This window comes from Macaca nemestrina, chromosome X (assembly GCF_043159975.1).
Source record: "Macaca nemestrina isolate mMacNem1 chromosome X, mMacNem.hap1, whole genome shotgun sequence".
NCBI lineage: Eukaryota > Metazoa > Chordata > Mammalia > Primates > Cercopithecidae > Macaca > Macaca nemestrina.
The window spans coordinates 25,467,933-25,484,841 of record NC_092145.1 but is presented as its reverse complement, the minus strand read 5'-3'; the positions used below and the strand labels follow the sequence as shown (position 1 = coordinate 25,484,841).

Sequence of the window (16,909 nt, the reverse complement as noted above, 5' to 3'; positions counted from 1 at the left end):
TGTACATATGTTTATTTTTTTATATCTCTCAGGAAGTTGGCATTAATTCTAGCTGTGGGTTGGCAAAGGGCAAAGCCCCTTTCTACTTTGTGTACAGGATGTGCCTAATTAATAGTTACCCCTCTCCGCCTTAAAGCTATGCTGTAGATAAAGATCATCAGGAGCATTAGCTTCCAATACAGAGGGGAACGATCCAGCAAACCAAAACCAAAAATACTGTACAATGATGATTGATACATAATACAATGAAAACTGGTATTCATAAGGATGATTTTGGATTAGCCAACTAAGATTAAATCCTTATCTGGGTAGTTTTAATGCTGAGTAGTATAATCTAGGGTTTTAGGAATGGGCGACCTGCATATATGATATAGCTGTAAATATATCTGCTAGCTCAGCTTATAAACTTATTAACTGGAAGACGCCATTCTGAGTAACTTGGACGTCCTTGAGTAGTTACATTCCAGTTTGCTCTCAGATATATCACTTATGCACTAAACTGTTTTTCTCTCAGCAGAAATGGATTTGGTCATATTTGTCTCTTCCTGCAGCTCAGCCTCCCAAATAAGATGGCAGCTCAACTGTGATGCTTGAATCCCTGACCTTGATCGCATTAGCAATAACTCACAAGTCAGTGCTAGTGACATGTGTCAGTGTTACCTTAGCTTATGAAATATGTAGGGGGAGAGATGAAGTCTTAAAAATAAATGGGTGCACTTTATCATATGTAAATTGTACCCAATAAAGTCGATTTCAAACAAATTCTGAATCTGCGGATGACTTTAGGGAGAGGGAATACTGGTCTTGACCAAGATGTGTGTGATGATTAGTAAGCTTTGGGAAGCAGCCCCCTAATATTGTAAGGAGATTGTGTTCATTTATCATCTTCCAAGCATAATCTAGGCTTCTGGCAAATTAGACTCAACCACTTTGTTCTACATTCAGCTGCAGGGGGAGTGAACCCTCCTAGGGATTCCCAACTCCCTCTGAAACTCCACCCTTCTGGAAGGACTTACGGTTATATGGAGGGCTTGGGAGTGGAAGGCACTGTGGAGCTTATGCCATGTCCCAAGATCCTCCACCTGGGCCAGTAATGGCTAGCCCCATAAACAAAGTCCCCTTTTGCTGGAACTGCCACCACTAGCTTCCCCCCTTCTCCTAGCCTCTGTGTGGCCCTCTCCCGCGGCGAGCCTTCCCCATTGGCCAGCCAAACACAACCGACTGCGGCAGCCAATAGGAGCCGCTCTCCTGAACATTCAGAGGATGGGTGCTCGTGGTGTGATGAGGGGATGTTGGCGCCTGGTACGCGCCCCCCTACATCTGGCAAGTCTGTGACAGAAACAGTAACACCCCCTACACACGCACACGCGCGCCCGCTGGCTCCCTCCTCTCAACTGTGCAGGCCCGGGACAACCCACTGCGTGTCTTGGCAGCGCCCTCTCAGGCTGCCTGGGGCCCGTGAGTGCACCTGCTCACTCAATAAGACAGAACATCCCTTTATCCCAAGGCGCGGGTCGGGTAGAGGGTGGGGGTAGAGGGGACGGGGTAGCGGGGACCGGGAAGGCGCGGCTCAGCTGCCGGCTGCTCCCGAAGTGAAAGAGGTGCCTTAGCCCCCACCCCATCCCTGCAGAGTTGCGTTGCTCCAGGGAGGCCGAAGTGATCCAGTGATGCCTTAGGGTGCAGCTCTTTGTCCTCCCCAGCTGTGCTCCCTGCCCGCTGATCCCGTGCGCTCCGAACCAGTGGGGGTGGGGAGCCCGAAACTTATAACATAAATGGGGGCAAGGAGAAAGAAGTCTATCCCGGGGTGGCGTGTGCTGCTGTCCCCACCCCCTCCCTTTCCTCCTGAGGCTTCTTCCCTCCGGTCGGTCTCGGGGGTGCAGGCAGGGGAGAGTGTGGGCCGAGGCGCGGCGGCGGCTGGAGCAGCGCCGTAGGGTCCTTCGCCAGAGCATCCGGTCCGAGGGCGCACACAGGCAGAAGGCTCGCTGCTCGTCCACTCTCCTCCCTCTCTCCTCCTCTCCCTGGCTTTTGTGTTGGTGCCTCCGAGCTGCAAGGAGGGTGCGCTGGAGGAGGAGGAGGGGGGCCCGGAATGAGAGGCACCCTCTTCACGCGCGCGCGCACACGGTGCCGGCGCACGCACACACGGGCGGACACACACACACGCGCGCACACACACGCGCACAGAGCTCGCTCGCCTCGAGCGCACGAACGTGGACGTTCTCTTTGTGTGGAGCCCTCGAGGGGGGTTGGGGCCCCGGTTCGGTCCGGGGGAGATGGCGCAGCCCATCCTGGGCCATGGGAGCCTGGAGCCCGCCTCGGCCGCTGGCCTGGCGTCCCTGGAGCTTGACTCGTCGCTGGACCAGTACGTGCAGATTCGCATCTTCAAAATCATCGTGATTGGGGACTCCAACGTGGGCAAGACCTGCCTAACCTTCCGCTTCTGCGGGGGTACCTTCCCAGACAAGACTGAAGCCACCATCGGCGTGGACTTCAGGGAGAAGACCGTGGAAATCGAGGGCGAGAAGATCAAGGTGATCCCGGGGGTCAGGTCCAGGAAGGGAGGGACCTGGGAGGGGACCTCGCCCGAGGCATAGCTGTAGCGGTTGTCATCGTCCAGCGTCCCAGCGCGTGGCGGTTTCGCCTCTTGCTGAGCCGAGGACCCTCGGCCCCTCCTCACCGCTTTTCACCTCTCTCAGCGGGGTCCCGTCCCCATATCACTCAGTTTTTTAGGGCGGTCGAGAATGGTTGCATTCTTACCCTTTGCTCCTGCCTGACAGGTCCTGCCAGGAAAAGCATGTTGGATCCCATCCTTGACCCCTAGCCCGAGCAGCGGCACCTGTGGGCAGAGGGAGGCAGGAGGCATCTCTGGGTCCTAGTCTGTGGGATGGATCCCAAAGCACTTTACACATCCTGATGTCTCTTCTACCGCTTGGGTGCCGATAGGCTGCAAAACCCCACTTCAGCTAAGCCTCAAGTCATTAGAGGGAAGGAAAGGATGGAAATCCATGGAGAATGAAAAAGCTGCTTTATTTTAAATTGCAGTTTATAGTTAAGATTAGGGCTGAGTTGAGATGGGGGTGGAGTGAGGTGGTTCTGGCAGAAAGCCATGAGCCCTTTTAAAGAAATTGAGGCAGGGTCACCAGCCAGCCCTTTGTAATCAACAAAACTTGTTTTTTATTGTAACAGGCCCCCTGGAATGGTATTTTCTTTACTTGTCTGGGGTATCTAATACATGAACTGCTCCTTATTCATTCTGTTGGTATTGTCTTCAGAAGGTCTTTGTAAAAATGCAGTGACTTAACCGAGGGCCAGGGAAATGCTCAATCCTCCCCCTCCATGAGTTTATGTAATAGGCTAAGTGCAAATATTCTTGTCTGACCATTTGTGCTCACCTTTAATTCAGAAAAGGTAGAAACCTGATATGACACGAATATGTCAATGTGCAGGGCATGGAGGGAGGGAGGACATAACAAGGGCAACTTCCTGTGTCAGGGGAGCAGAGGGGGGCCTCTATAAAGGCAATGGAATCACTGAAGACAACTCTTCTAGGCTCACAGCTGGCCTTTCCTTGAGCGTATGGTTGGACCCTAGACAGAGTCAGGGGTAACAGTAAGCCTCCTTCTTGCTGGTCAAACGGCCAAAGTGACCACAAGGCCCCTCCTCTGAGTGACGTGGAGAGAAGGGCTGAGTAACTGATGAAACACTTGAAACTGTGCAAGACTCTGACTCCTTGATTATTAAAATGAACATGTTCTAAAAATGGCTTCAGAAACTGGGCCAACGCACTAGATGTCAGGAAGATGGACAGCTCAGTACTGATAAGGGAGAGCCCCAGGGTCAGGAAGATAGAACATTATTTTGAAATTGTGATCTTTTTTGCCCCTTGCATTTTGAAGGGGAATTGCTACATTTCCTTTTAAAGTCAAAGGCAGCATCTTGTCTTTGTCCTTTCCTGGGGCTGTTGACATTTGCTTGGTTAAGACTTCCTCTAGTGTGTCTGGCTTCTTTAATGTAAGGCTATACGATTCTAGAATTTCTAAAACATGCCTTTGTAATCCAAAGTAGAAATATCTTTACGGATGGGCTCTTAAACCCTCAAAAACCTAATGCTCTCATTTGCTTAAAATCAAGTGTTACAGTAAGCCAAAGAGTTCCCTGGATTTAAAAGGTGGGAAATAAGCCCATCTGAAATTTAAATGGAAAAAAATGAAGTGTTTGGGAATCTAAAGAAGGAGGGAGGAGGAAGCTAGAAAGTGAGGGATGGGAGATGAACACGAGTGGAAGAGTCACCACCCAGTGGTCTCGGAGGAATTTTTAAACCATTCCTTCTCTTCTAACACCCCAGTACTTAGCCAAACTGGACTTTACAGTCTCTGGCAAAGATTCCAGACTTTTTCCCAGAGGGCAGAGCCTGTGACAGTGTGACTCACTAGAAACAGAACTCAGCACAACACCACGTGCAGATAAGTGCTTAATACAGGCTTTTTTTGGGAAGATGATATTTTCAAGAGGACAAAGCCTTGTGACACTGCTCATGGAGGAGTCCTCTGAGGGCAGATTCTGAAGGAGCTCAGAGCAGCGTGTGAGAGTGGGGAGATGGTGACCCTGCTTCTTGTAAAGCTGCTGCAGTCTCAGGACCAGAGCTGGCAGGCGAGAGACCAGCATGTCTGTGGGAAGATGGCAGGGCCTGGCAGCTAGCACGTGATCTAGATAGGAGAAGATTTGGCCTCACACTCTGGCTAGCCTGAAGTTGTTCAAGGAATACATGCCAAAGCCATGCTTGGAGATGACTGCCAAGGGCTTTGCCCTTTGGGAGAGAGAGAAAAGTCCAGTGTGACAGTCCGAGGTCTGGCCTAGACCATGGCCAGCAATAGAAGGCTTTTGGGCTGTAACATACCAGCCCTTGCAGGAGAGTGGTAGAGAGGTCTCAGCCAGTTCTTCTCAGTCTAAGAGCAACGGTGTGGCCTCTTTTGGGCTGCCTGCCTGTGTCCCGGGGTAGCACATACATGAACCCCTGCTAGGGACAACTGATTTGGTGTAGTTAGAGTCACGCTGTAATTAATTTTCAAGGCCATCCCTAGGGTATTGAAGCCCCATTTGCTGTCTCCAATCATTATGTTCCCCACCCTCACCCCATCAAAGCATTTACAACTGAGTCCTGGTGAACTCAATTGTATGAACACCAAGAAAAGCCTCCAATGAGTAGGCAATAATAATAATAATAATAATAATAATAATAATAATAACAACTATGTATTGAATAAGCAAAGAGCCCAGGCTAGGCACTTTACATGCATTATCTTATTTGCTCCTCACAGCAGCTTTATCAAATCAGCACTATTGTTATCATTCCCATTTTATAGATAAGGAGACTGAGGCTAAGAGAGATGAAATAACCCAATGGCCTATGGATCTGAGCTTCAGTCTTTGACTCTTGAGCCCAAGCACTTTGCCACCTCACTATCCTGCCTTTCCTGTTACAGGGCCATGATTTCAACCCAGATTCAGAGACCATACCCTTTACCACTGCATTCCACTCTACAGGGGAATATTCAGTCCCTTAGATTGGGGGAGTTTGACAGAGGGAGGTAGAATGTCAGTCAGCCAGTCTTGCTCTTTCTTGTAGGCCAGGGACTTAGGGTTATAGCCCAAGGCCTCAGGAGCCTTTCAGATGCCTCCTTCAATTTGTATTCAGGACACACGGAACTCAACTGGGTTTACTTTTTTTTTTTTTTTTTTTTTTTTTTGAGAGGGAGTTTTACTCTTGTTGCCCAAGCTGGAGTACAATGGCACGATCTCAGCTCACCGCAACCTCGGCCTCCCGGGTTCAAGTGATTCTCCTGCCTCAGCCTCCCGAGTAGCTGGGATTACAGGCACCTGCCACCATGCCCAACTAATTTTTATATTTTTAGTGGAGATGGGGTTTCACCATGTTGGCCAGGCTGGTCTCGAACTCCTGACCTCAGGTGATCCACCTGCCTCAGCCTCCCAAAGTGCTGGGATTACAGGTGGGAGCCCTGGGTTTACTTTTTGCACTTTGATTGTCTCAACTCAGGTGTGAAATGCAGAGAATGTTCAGAGACAAAAGAGACGTTACAGATTCTGTAATCCAGTGTCCTCCTCTTGCAGATAGGAAACTGAGACTCAGAGAGGGAAAGTGACTTGCCCAAGATCACACAGGGCCAGACCTAGAACTCAGGTCTCCTAATTCCCCTTCTGGTCTTTCCACACATCATGCTGCCTGGCTTAGAAGAGCACAAAATCCTCTCTCCAGCCTAGCTCCATGGTCCATCCAACCCACAAGGTTGCCTATGACAAGAATTCAGAGGGACATCATAAGAGATAGCTGACAATCTTTCCTGACATTAGCCTAGGAAGGGTGGAGGTATCCCCCAACCCCCAAAGGAAGAGTGGAACTTCCCTTAATGACTGTGATGTGTCTGTCACCTACAGATGTAGCTAAATTTATTGAGTCTGTCTCCTAAATGCATTAGAAAATGCTGAATAGGGGTGTGTGTGTGTAGGGAGGGAGGGTATGTAGTAGAGGGGAGGCTAAGAAACTAATTTTTGAATCATTCTTTGTAAATTTGCATGGAAGCTGCACTTCTGTCTATAATAGTTTGGTTCCTCCCACAGGCTGGGCACTCCCTGTGCCCCAGCCCTGGGGACCAAATAAACTGCAGGTCAGCTGTGGCTAAGGGCAGGTACAGCTCAGGACTGTGAATTTCTGTTCCTCTACTGATCACTGGGGGAAAAAAATACCTTCCTGTGTTACATTATCAAGTGGATGGAGGCTGAGCTAAGTGTTCCTTGGAAGCTGCCTGAAATCAGAATGACATCATGTCTTCCTTAGTGCTTCTGAGCTTCTATCTTCTGCCAGTTAGCTTAATGGTTAATTATCCATCAGTGTGAGTTTCTCTGTCTCCCTTGCTGGTTTTTTCTGTGTGTGAGTTTCTCTTTGTCTCTGTCCTCCTTTGCCATTCTCTGTGTCAGCTTTGTGTGTAGATCTTAGATGCAGATGGGACAGTCCAGCTAGTTGAAAACAGGTTTCTTTTAAACTTTTCCCATCATCCACTGGGGCATGCTCCAAAGGTTACAGATGTATTTGTCTCCTTTTTTTGCACTTCTACCCTCCCCCATCAGCCTCCAACAAAAGGACATTCATGCCTCATCTATAGAAAGATGCCAGTTATGTTTCCAAGGGAAAAGAAATCCCCCTGTCAGCTAAGAGCACATGCAGGGGGTGGGGGGCTTGCTGAAGCTCACCCAGAAAATAGTTCAAAAGGTTAGATTTCTCTTTGGCAGTTCCCCACGCTGTGCCCCTCCATCCTCCTCTAGCACCTCATCAGTTCGGGCCTGTCCCCGGGCCACCCATGGCATGTTGCCAGCATTCCTCTCTCCTCCCCCCTCCCCACTGGATGGCCTTTAGCTCTGTCTCACCTTCGAGAAGCCAAGCTTTCTATGATTTCCAGGATGAGAAACCAATGGATTCAAGGAACCATACCGACAGAAGAGGGCTTGATGGCCTTTCTGAGACCAGAGCAACAACTAATATTTGCAGAGTGCTTGACATTTTCCAAAAGTCCTTTCTCATGTGTTATTTCACTGGATCATCCCAGCAACCATAGGAGGATCAAGGTCCCATTGTAGAGGTGAGAAAAACAAGGCTCAGTTCAGGGAGATTAAAATACTTGTCTGGCATTTACTCAGCTTCTGAGCAGAAGAGCTGGGATGCTTGCTGCCTTTCCAACAGTGCCTGCTCAAACTGTTGCCCATCTAGACTGAATGGTGGAGATTTCAGGTCATGAAAGAAGGGAGAGTGTATATTACGCACTGGGTCATGTACTTACAAGGACTACTAATCCTCATAGCATCCCTACCTTATTATTGTTATCATCACTTTCCAGATGAGGACACTGAAGACAGAGAAAGTGACTTACCTAAGGACACCTAACTTACCTAAGGACACCTAACAAGTCATGTACTAACATGACTTGGGCCGAGATCTGCACCCAAATTGATTTGACTTCACTATACTCCATTGGCCATCTGAGAGAAACAAGGATCTGGGGTACATGTATGTGGCTAAGAGGCAGTCTTCACCCCCATACACTGTATGGATGTGGTGCCCACAGGAAAGGAGGAAAGGGTGAGGGGAGAGGCAGCTGCAAAAGAGGAAGGAGATGCGTTCACTGCTTGGCGTGGGCCAGGGGTTTATGAAGATGCTGAGAACAGGAACACCTAACTCTCAAACAAAATGAGATCACTGCTAGTCAAGGTGGCTCACACTTGTAATCCCAGCACTTTGGGAGGCCGAGGCAGGATAGTTGCTTGAGCCCGGGAGATCCAGACCAGCCTGGGCAACATAAGGAGGACTCCATCTCTACGAAATAAAAAAAAATATGAATATTAGTTGGGTGTGCTGGTGCATGCCTGTAGTCCCAGCTACTCGGAAAGCTGAGGAGGGAGGATTGCTTGCACCTAGGAGGTCGAGGCTGCAGTGAGCCATGATTGCACTGCTGCACTCCAGCCTGGGTGACATGATGAGATCTTGTCTGGAAAAAGAGAGAGAGAGAGAGACCGGGCGTGGTGGCTCACACGTAGAGTCTCAGCACTTTGGGAGGCCCAGGCAGGCAGATCACTTGAGCCCAGGAGTTTGAGACCAGCCTGGGCAACATGGGGAAACCCTATCTCTACAAAAAATACAAAAATTAGCCAGGTGTGGTGGTGCATGCCTGTAGTCTCAGCTACTCGGGAGGCCGAGGTGGGAGGATCACCTGAGTCTGGGGAAGTTGAGGCTGCAATGAGCTGAGATCATGCCACTGCACTCCAACCTGGGTGACTGAGTGAGACCCTGTCTGATGTTTTGTTTGTTTGTTTGCTTTGAGACAGAGTCTCACTCTGTAGCCCAGGCTGGAGTGCAGTGGTGCGATCTCAGCTCACCACAAGCTCCGCCTCCCGGGTTCACGCCATTCTCCTGCCTCAGCCTCCCGAGTAGCTGGGACTAGGTGCCCACCACCACGCCCAGCTAATTTTTTGTATTTTTTAGTAGAGACAGGGTTTCACCGTGTTAGCCAGGATGATCTCGATCTCTTGACCTTGTGATCCACCCGCCTCGGCGTCCCAAAGTGCTGGGATTACAGGCGTGAGCCATCGCGCCCGGCGACTTTTTTTTTTAATGAGATCATTTCATGTGTTTAGGGAACCTGCCTGCTGTGATCTTCCTTTCTGATGCTTCTGAGGCCACACCACTGGTTCTTCTATTTTCTGCTGCGAGCAGCCTGCTTCCTGGCTCCCCTCTCACGACAGACACGTCTGCAAAGAACTCAGGGTGGGGTTTACAAAGAGCTGGAAGGGAGCAGTGCCTGCAGTTTAAATTTGGAGCCTCCAAATAAAAGCTTCAAGGCTCCCAATAGCGTTGGAAAGACAGAGGAGGTCTCCAGCAGAGAGGGCCCTCCTGGCAGTTCCGGCAACTTGGGCGGCATACGCAATTATGAAGCCAAAGAAAAGCCAAATGGCCAACCTTACTCAGCCTCAATCACCTCACACACTCCCACCCATGTTCCTGCTAGTGGCAGGTATTTTTAGAGTCCTGAGCTCATGGTGTTAAAGCATCTGCCACATGCCTGAGGGCTGGTAGGGATTCAGCCTTCTTCAGAGGCAAAAGGCAAGAGTGAAGACTGCTGGGGGGGTGAGGTGGGGAGTGGGGATCAGGAGCCAAGTGGTAATGATATTCCTGGGCTATGCCTGCTGTCTTCCTACTGACCTCCATTCCTCCTGTGGTCTGTTCTCCCTTTCTTCCTGTTCAGAACACCACGGAGAGGTGGAAGAAATGAAAATATTTTCTGTCTCTTGCTTGCAGAAGCAAATCAGTCTTTGAGGACTTATGTTTTTTCTGTGTGATCACAGTCAGACGTTCCCTCTGAAATCGCCTTGGCAGATATCTAGGATGCCAGACTGCTTGTAGTTTCAGTGGTTCAGGCCATCACTGCCTTTTGATAACGTGGCTGCTGCTGATAATGGTGATGGTGACAACCTCAGTGACGAGTGTGGTCTGATGCAGAAAAAGACTGCTTACAGTCTTGCTGGAGAGATGCCAAGAGCACTGACGAGACAATTAGAAAACATAAATCTATTCGAAATGGTGTGATGCAGACTCAAAGTGCAACAGAGATTCCTAAGAAAAGAAAATTGAAGGGAAGTTGGCGAAGGTTTGAGGAAGAAGCCAGAAGCATGAGCTTAACCTTGAAGAATGAGTGAGATTTTGATAGGGCAATGAGGGGGCAGCCGATTCTATAGGGGAGGAGTGGACTAGCATGACCCAAAGTACAGAGGAGGGAATCAACCCGGTGTAGCTGAGTAGCTTGAAACCAGGTTGGGAAGGGTGAAATTATGGCAGACAGAATTCCACATTTGGAATCCATGTGATGCCACATGCAGTAGAGGGCTACAGTAGTTTCCTGAAGAGGTGAATGGAATGCTGATACAAGCAGGGATTGAGGAAAACTGGTCAGAAAGTAGTATTCAGAGGTCGGGCACTGGGGCTCACGCCTGTAATCCCAGCACTTTCAGGGGCTGAGGCAGGTGGATCAGGAGTGATTGGGCCTCCCAAAGTGCTGGGATTACAGGAGTGAGCCACCATGCCCAGCCTCCAATTTATTTATTTTTATTTTTTTTTTATTTTTTATTTTGAGACAGAGTCTAGCTCTGTCGCCCAGGCTGGAGTGCTGTGGTGCAATCTTGGCTCACTACAAGCTCCGCCTCCTGGGCTCACGCTATTCTCCTGCCTCAGCCTCCAGAGTAGCTGGGACTACAGGCACCTGCCACCATGCCCGGCTAATTTTTTTTTTTTTTTTTTTTGTAGAGACAGGGTTTCACTGTGTTAGCCAGGATGGTCTCAATCTCCTGACCTCGTGATCCGCCTGCCTCAGCCTCCCAAAGTGCTGGGATTACAGGCGTGAGCCACTGCGCCCGGCCTCCAATTTATTTTTAAGTTCACTTTTTCGTTACCTGAGGTCAGGAGTTCGAGACCAGTCTGGCCAACATGGCAAAACCTGTCTCTACTAAAAATACAAAAATTAGCCAGGCGCAGTGGCACACGCCTGTAATCCCAGCTACTTGGGAGGCTGAGGCAGGAGAATTGCTTGAACCTGGGAGGTGGAGGTTGCAGTGAGCTGAGATTGCGCCATTGCACTCCAGCCTGGGTAACAGAGCCACAGTCCATCTCAAAAAAAAAAAAAAAAAAAAAAAAAAAAAAGCAAGCAAGCAAGCAAGCCGTGTTCAAGAGACCCTGCAATGGAAACATCCACAATCCAAAATACTTTGCTCTAGTCCAGGAGTGAGGAGAGAAGAGTCTGGCCGAGGGCCGAGGGACACAGAAATCGGAATAGAAGAAGGGTTCAATCTGAAGGTCTTGCCAGAGGAACTTGGAAACCGTGTCAATAGAGGGAGATGATGGGGAGCCTGGACAATGAAAACTGATATTTGGAATGATGACTCTAGGGCCCTGTAAAATCTTCACTCAGCCGACAGATTCAATTATATTTACTAGATTATACTTACTGACTGCTAACTCCAAATAAAGGCTATACTTCGTTTTAAGAGCCATAGCAGTCAATTAGTGGCCATAATCAAATTTTCTTTGATAACTGAGAATTGTATAGGGCCTTGGGACCATCATTCTGAGCATGAATCTCCCTTGTCCAAGACGTTGGATATATAAAAGGAAATATATTGGGCTGAATGTATATCTCCTGGGAGTTGTGTCTTTGCATATGTTACAGGTAGCAGTTTTTTTCTTCACAATTTGGCCTTTATCCCAAAAGCTGAGATACAGAAGAAAAATCCAGTGACTTAAGTTACCTTTTACATAACCAAAAAGTGAACTTAAAAATAAATTGGAGGCTGGGCATGGTGGCTCAGTCCTGTAATCCCAGCACTTTGGGAGGCTCGATCATTTGAGGTCAGGAGTTCAAGACCAGCCTGGCCAACATGGTGAAACCCCTTCTCTACTAAAACTATAAAAATTAGCCGGGCATGGTGGCGCAAGACTGTAGTCTCAGCTCCTCAGGAGGCTGAGGTAGTAGAATCTCTTGAACCTGGGATGCGGAGGTTGCAGTGAGCTGAGATCGCACCACTGCACTCCAGCCTGGGCGACAGAACAAGACTCCCATCTCAAAATAATAAATAAATAAATAGGGTTTGAAGGTGAGATTTTAACACTAACTTTGTTTTCTTTTTTTTTTTTTTTTTTGAGACGGGGTCTCGCTCTGTCACCCAGGCTGGAGTGCAGTGGCCGGATCTCAGCTCACTGTAAGCTCCGCCTCCCGGGTTCACGCCATTCTCCTGCCTCAGCCTCCCGAGTAGCTGGGACTACAGGCGCCCGCCACCTCACCCGGCTAGTTTTTTGTATTTTTTAGTAGAGACGGGGTTTCACCGGGTTAGCCAGGATGGTCTCGATCTCCTGACCTTGTGATCCACCCGTCTCGGCCTCCCAAAGTGCTGGGATTACAGGCTTGAGCCACCGCGCCCGGCCTTAACTTTGTTTTCTTTAAAAAGTAATGCAGGCTAGTGGCTCATGCGTGTAATCCCAGCACATTTTGGGGCCAAGGCAGGAGGATTGCTTGAGGCCAAGAGTTCGAGACTAGCCTTGGCAACATAACAAGATCCTGTCTCTACAAAATATATACATATATATATATGTTTTAAATAAAAAGTAATGCAATGCCAAGTGCAGTGGCTCACGCCTGTAATCCCAACACTTTGGGAGGCCAAGGTGGGTGGATCGCCTGAGTTCAGGAGTTCGAGACCAGCCCGGCCAACATGGTGAAACCCCGTCTCTACTAAAAATACAAAAATTAGCTGGGCGTGGTGGCAGGCACCTGTAATCTCAGCTACTCGAGAGGCTGAGGCGGGAGAATTGCTTGAACTCGGGAGGTGGAGGTTGCAGTGAGCTGAGATCAAGCCATTGCACTCCAGCCTGGGCGACAAGAGTGAAACTCCATCTCAAAAACAAAAACAAAAAACCAAATAAACCCTGAAGTAATGCATACTTGCAGAAGAAAATAAGGAAAAATATTTAAAAAGAAGAAAATAAATATCACTATAGTCTCATTGCTGATAAATAACCATTAATGTTCTGATGTGTACACTTCCAGTCTGTGCTTTGCATATATTTATGTTTAACATTTTTTTAAAAAATTGAGACCATAGCATATGAAAAATTTTGAGGCTGGGCATGGTGTCTCATGCCTGTAATCTCAGCGCTTTTGGGAAGCCGAGGCAGGCAGATCACCTGAGGTCGGGAGTTCAAGACCAGCCTGACCAACATAGACAAACCCCATCTCTACTAAAAATACAAAATTAGCCGGGCGTGGTGGTGCATGCCTGTAATCCCAGCTACTCAGGAGTCTGAGGTGGGAGAACTGCTTGAACCCATATGGCAGAGGTTGCAGTGAGCGGAGATCGTGCCATTTCACTCTAGCCCTAGCAACAGGAATGAAATTCTGTCTCAAAAAAAAAAAAAAAAAAGAAAAGAAAAAAGAAAAATTCTGTATTCTGCATTTTCACTTACTTGTATTTTGTGAGCATTTCTCTTACAATTTAGTCTTTGAAAACATTATTTTTAATGGCTGCATAATATCCCACTGTACAGATATATTTTCATTTTTATTTATTCTTTTTGAGACGGAGTCTCACTGTGTCGCCCAGGCTGGAGTGCAGTGGCACAATCTCAGCTCACTGCAACCACCACCTCCTGGGTTCAAGCGATTCTCATGTCTCAGCCTCCCGAGTAGCTGGGACTACAGGTATACACCACCAGGCCTGGCTATTTTTTTTTTTTTTTTTTTGGTATTTTTAGTAGAGATGAGATTTCACCATGTTGGCCAGGCTGGTCTCAAACTCCTGACCTCAGGTGATCCACCCGCCTCGGCCTCCAAAGTGCTGGGATTACAGGCATGAGCTACTGTGCCCGGCCCCACTGTATAGACATGAACTTTAGCTATTCCTTTTCTGGTGAGCATTTAGGTTTTTCCTATTTTAAAAAAATTCTAAATAACACTGTAAAATATTAGTACAAAATTTTGACCACATCCCTATTTCTTTTGTATAGATTTCTGGAAGTGAGATTTCAGGTCCTAAGAGTTATGAACATTTTTGAGGTTCTTGATAATATTGCCAAATTGCTCTCCAGAAAAGTTGACCAATTTACATCCAGTTTTTCAACTAAAAATCTTAAGATTTTTTTCAACTCAAAATTTTCAGTTAACAATCTTAAGAAAAACTTGACAAATCCTGAAACTTCTCTTTATGCTTTGATAAGTCCATTCTGCTCATCTGTCAAAGAACCACTTCCTGTGTCATGGCTTGTCACTCAATTTTTTTTTTCTTTTTCTATTTTTTTTTTTTGAGATGGAGTTTCGCTCTTTTTGCCCAGGCTGGAGTGCAATGGCGCGATCTCGGCTTACTGCAACCTTCAATTCCCTGGTTCAAGTGATTCTCCTGCCTCAGCCTCCCCCGTGGCTGGGATTACAGGCATGCACCACCACGCCTGGCTAATTTTGTATTTTTAGTAAAGTCGAACTTTCTCCATGTTGGTCAGGCTGGTCTCGAATTCCCGACCTCAGGTGATCCGCCCGCCTCGGCCTCCCAAAGTGCTGGGACTACAGGCATGAGCCACTGTACCCGTCGTGTCACTTCATTTTTATAGTGCTACAAAACCATGTTTTCTCCTCTCTGTTCTTGTTCCGTTTTCTGACTCCATCTCTGCGTTTTTGTATGTTCCAGGTTCAGGTGTGGGACACAGCAGGTCAGGAACGTTTCCGCAAAAGCATGGTCGAGCATTACTACCGCAACGTACATGCCGTGGTCTTCGTCTATGACGTCACCAAGATGACATCTTTCACCAACCTCAAAATGTGGATCCAAGAATGCAATGGGCATGCTGTGCCCCCACTAGTCCCCAAAGTGCTTGTGGGGAACAAGTGTGACTTGAGGGAACAGATCCAGGTGCCCTCCAACTTAGCCCTGAAATTTGCTGATGCCCACAACATGCTCTTGTTTGAGACATCGGCCAAGGACCCCAAAGAGAGCCAGAACGTGGAGTCGATTTTCATGTGCCTGGCTTGCCGATTGAAGGCCCAGAAATCCCTGCTATATCGTGATGCTGAGAGGCAGCAGGGGAAGGTGCAGAAACTGGAGTTCCCACAGGAAGCTAACAGTAAAGCTTCCTGTCCTTGTTGAAACCAAATGGTGTAAATACAAGATAAATTATCACTGGAGTTTTTCTTTCCCTTTTTTCTGTGCCTGCATAATGCTGACACCTGCTTGTTTCCATACAAATTGATATCAAAATAAAATTTGTATAGATTATCACATGGCTTTTTGTCTGCTTTCCTCCAAGCCATTCCTGATTGTGATGAGTGGAACAGGCAGTTTGTCTTACTAGAGTAATATTCCCCATGCCAGTGGCACACTCCCTGCCAGCTTTCTAGGCTCTCTGAAATTCTCATCGCTTGAGTCAATTCTTCAGGACGAATTCATTCTCTCACTCAGTGTAATCAGTGGGCAGAAACACCTGGTGGGGTTGGGGCACAGGCCAGATATGTTTTTCTAGAGAGCAAGTACAGGCAGAGTGATATAGAGAAGTCTTGAAACGAGATGTGGACTCACTGGTATTTCCTAGGTTTCCTAGATATGTGCCTTGAATGCCCGGATAGACTACTCTCTCCATATTTTCCAGTTTAAAAATAAAAAGTATGGGCCGGGCGCGGTGGCTCACGCCTGTAATCCCAGCACTTTGGGAGGCCGAGGCGGGCGGATCACAAGGTCAGGAGATCGAGACCACGGTGAAACCCCGTCTCTACTAAAAATACAAAAAATTAGCCGGGCGCGGTTGTGGGCGCCTGTAGTCCCAGCTACTCGGGAGGCTGAGGCAGGAGAATGGCGTGAACCCGGGAGGCGGAGCTTGCAGTGAGCCGAGATCCCGCCACTGCACTCCAGCCTGGGCGACAGAGCGAGACTCCGTCTCAAAAAAAAAAAAATAATAAAAAAAAAAATAAAAAGTATGGCCGGACGCAGTGACTCACGCCTGTAATACCAAGACTTTGGGAAGCTGAGGCGGGCAGATCACTTGAGGTCAGGAGTTCGAGACCAGCCTGGCCAACATGGCGAAAACCAGTATCTACTAATAATACAAAAATTAGCCAGGCATGGTGGCACATGCCTGTAATCCCAGCTACTTAAGGGCTGAGGCAGGGGAATCACTTGAACCCGAGAGGTGGAGGTTGCAGTGAGCCCAGAATGTGCCACTGAGCTCCAGCCTGGGTGACAGAGTGAAACTGTGTCAAAAAAAAAAGAAAAAAAAAAAAAAAAGGACAGTTTGTCCAATGGGCCCGATTACTTCCAGAATAGTTAGATTCTGCTTCCTATTTTTCATCAATCAGTCTTGAACCCTAAGGCTGTTCCCACTGTGACCCCCACCCCTACCCTTTCTTGGATAGGCAGGGCTCAAGCAACAAATATCTATCATGTCCCCAGACCTTTGCTAGGTGCTAGGGAAGAAATGTTACAAGAGGACACGTTCCCTATGTTCAGAGACCCTATGATCTAGTTGCAGGAACTATGTACACACTGAAACTACATGCAAACAAAAACCAGACAACATGACCAAGTGTGAGGTTGCACCATGGGAAGTGAGAGCATTACGTATTCAATATCAGGGAGGGCTCACAGGAAAATACTTAGATTTGTTTTGTATGTTAACTAACGTGTAAGGTTTAGATTGGTAAAGAAGAGGGGAGGGGAGTGGGCAAAATCAGGGGGGCAGGAATAACCTTGGAAGTTGGAAGAGAGGACAACTGGGGATCTGGCCCAAGGAGAGCTGAACAGTGCTAGTGGGAGCTGAGATTGG

At 48.0% G+C, this 16,909-nt stretch overlaps 1 protein-coding gene across 1 annotated transcript; it reads left to right on the top strand.

The window, feature by feature from the left end:
* The first annotated feature begins 1,912 nt into the window (after positions 1–1,912).
* On the top strand, positions 1,913–15,370 carry LOC105481450 (RAB33A, member RAS oncogene family). The gene is made up of 2 exons (XM_011741079.2): positions 1,913–2,528; positions 14,785–15,370. Exons 1-2 carry the CDS (start codon positions 2,271–2,273, stop codon positions 15,238–15,240), a joined length of 714 nt encoding a protein of 237 aa, XP_011739381.1. The 5' UTR covers positions 1,913–2,270; the 3' UTR covers positions 15,241–15,370.
* The last annotated feature ends 1,539 nt before the right edge of the window (positions 15,371–16,909 follow it).

Coding starts and splice junctions, on each gene's coding strand:
- LOC105481450 (XM_011741079.2), top strand. CDS start 2,271: ATGGCGCAGCCCATCCTGGGCCATGGGAGCCTGGAGCCCGCCTCGGCC. Junction 2,529..14,784: donor TCGAGGGCGAGAAGATCAAG/GTGATCCCGGGG, acceptor TGTATGTTCCAG/GTTCAGGTGTGGGACACAGC.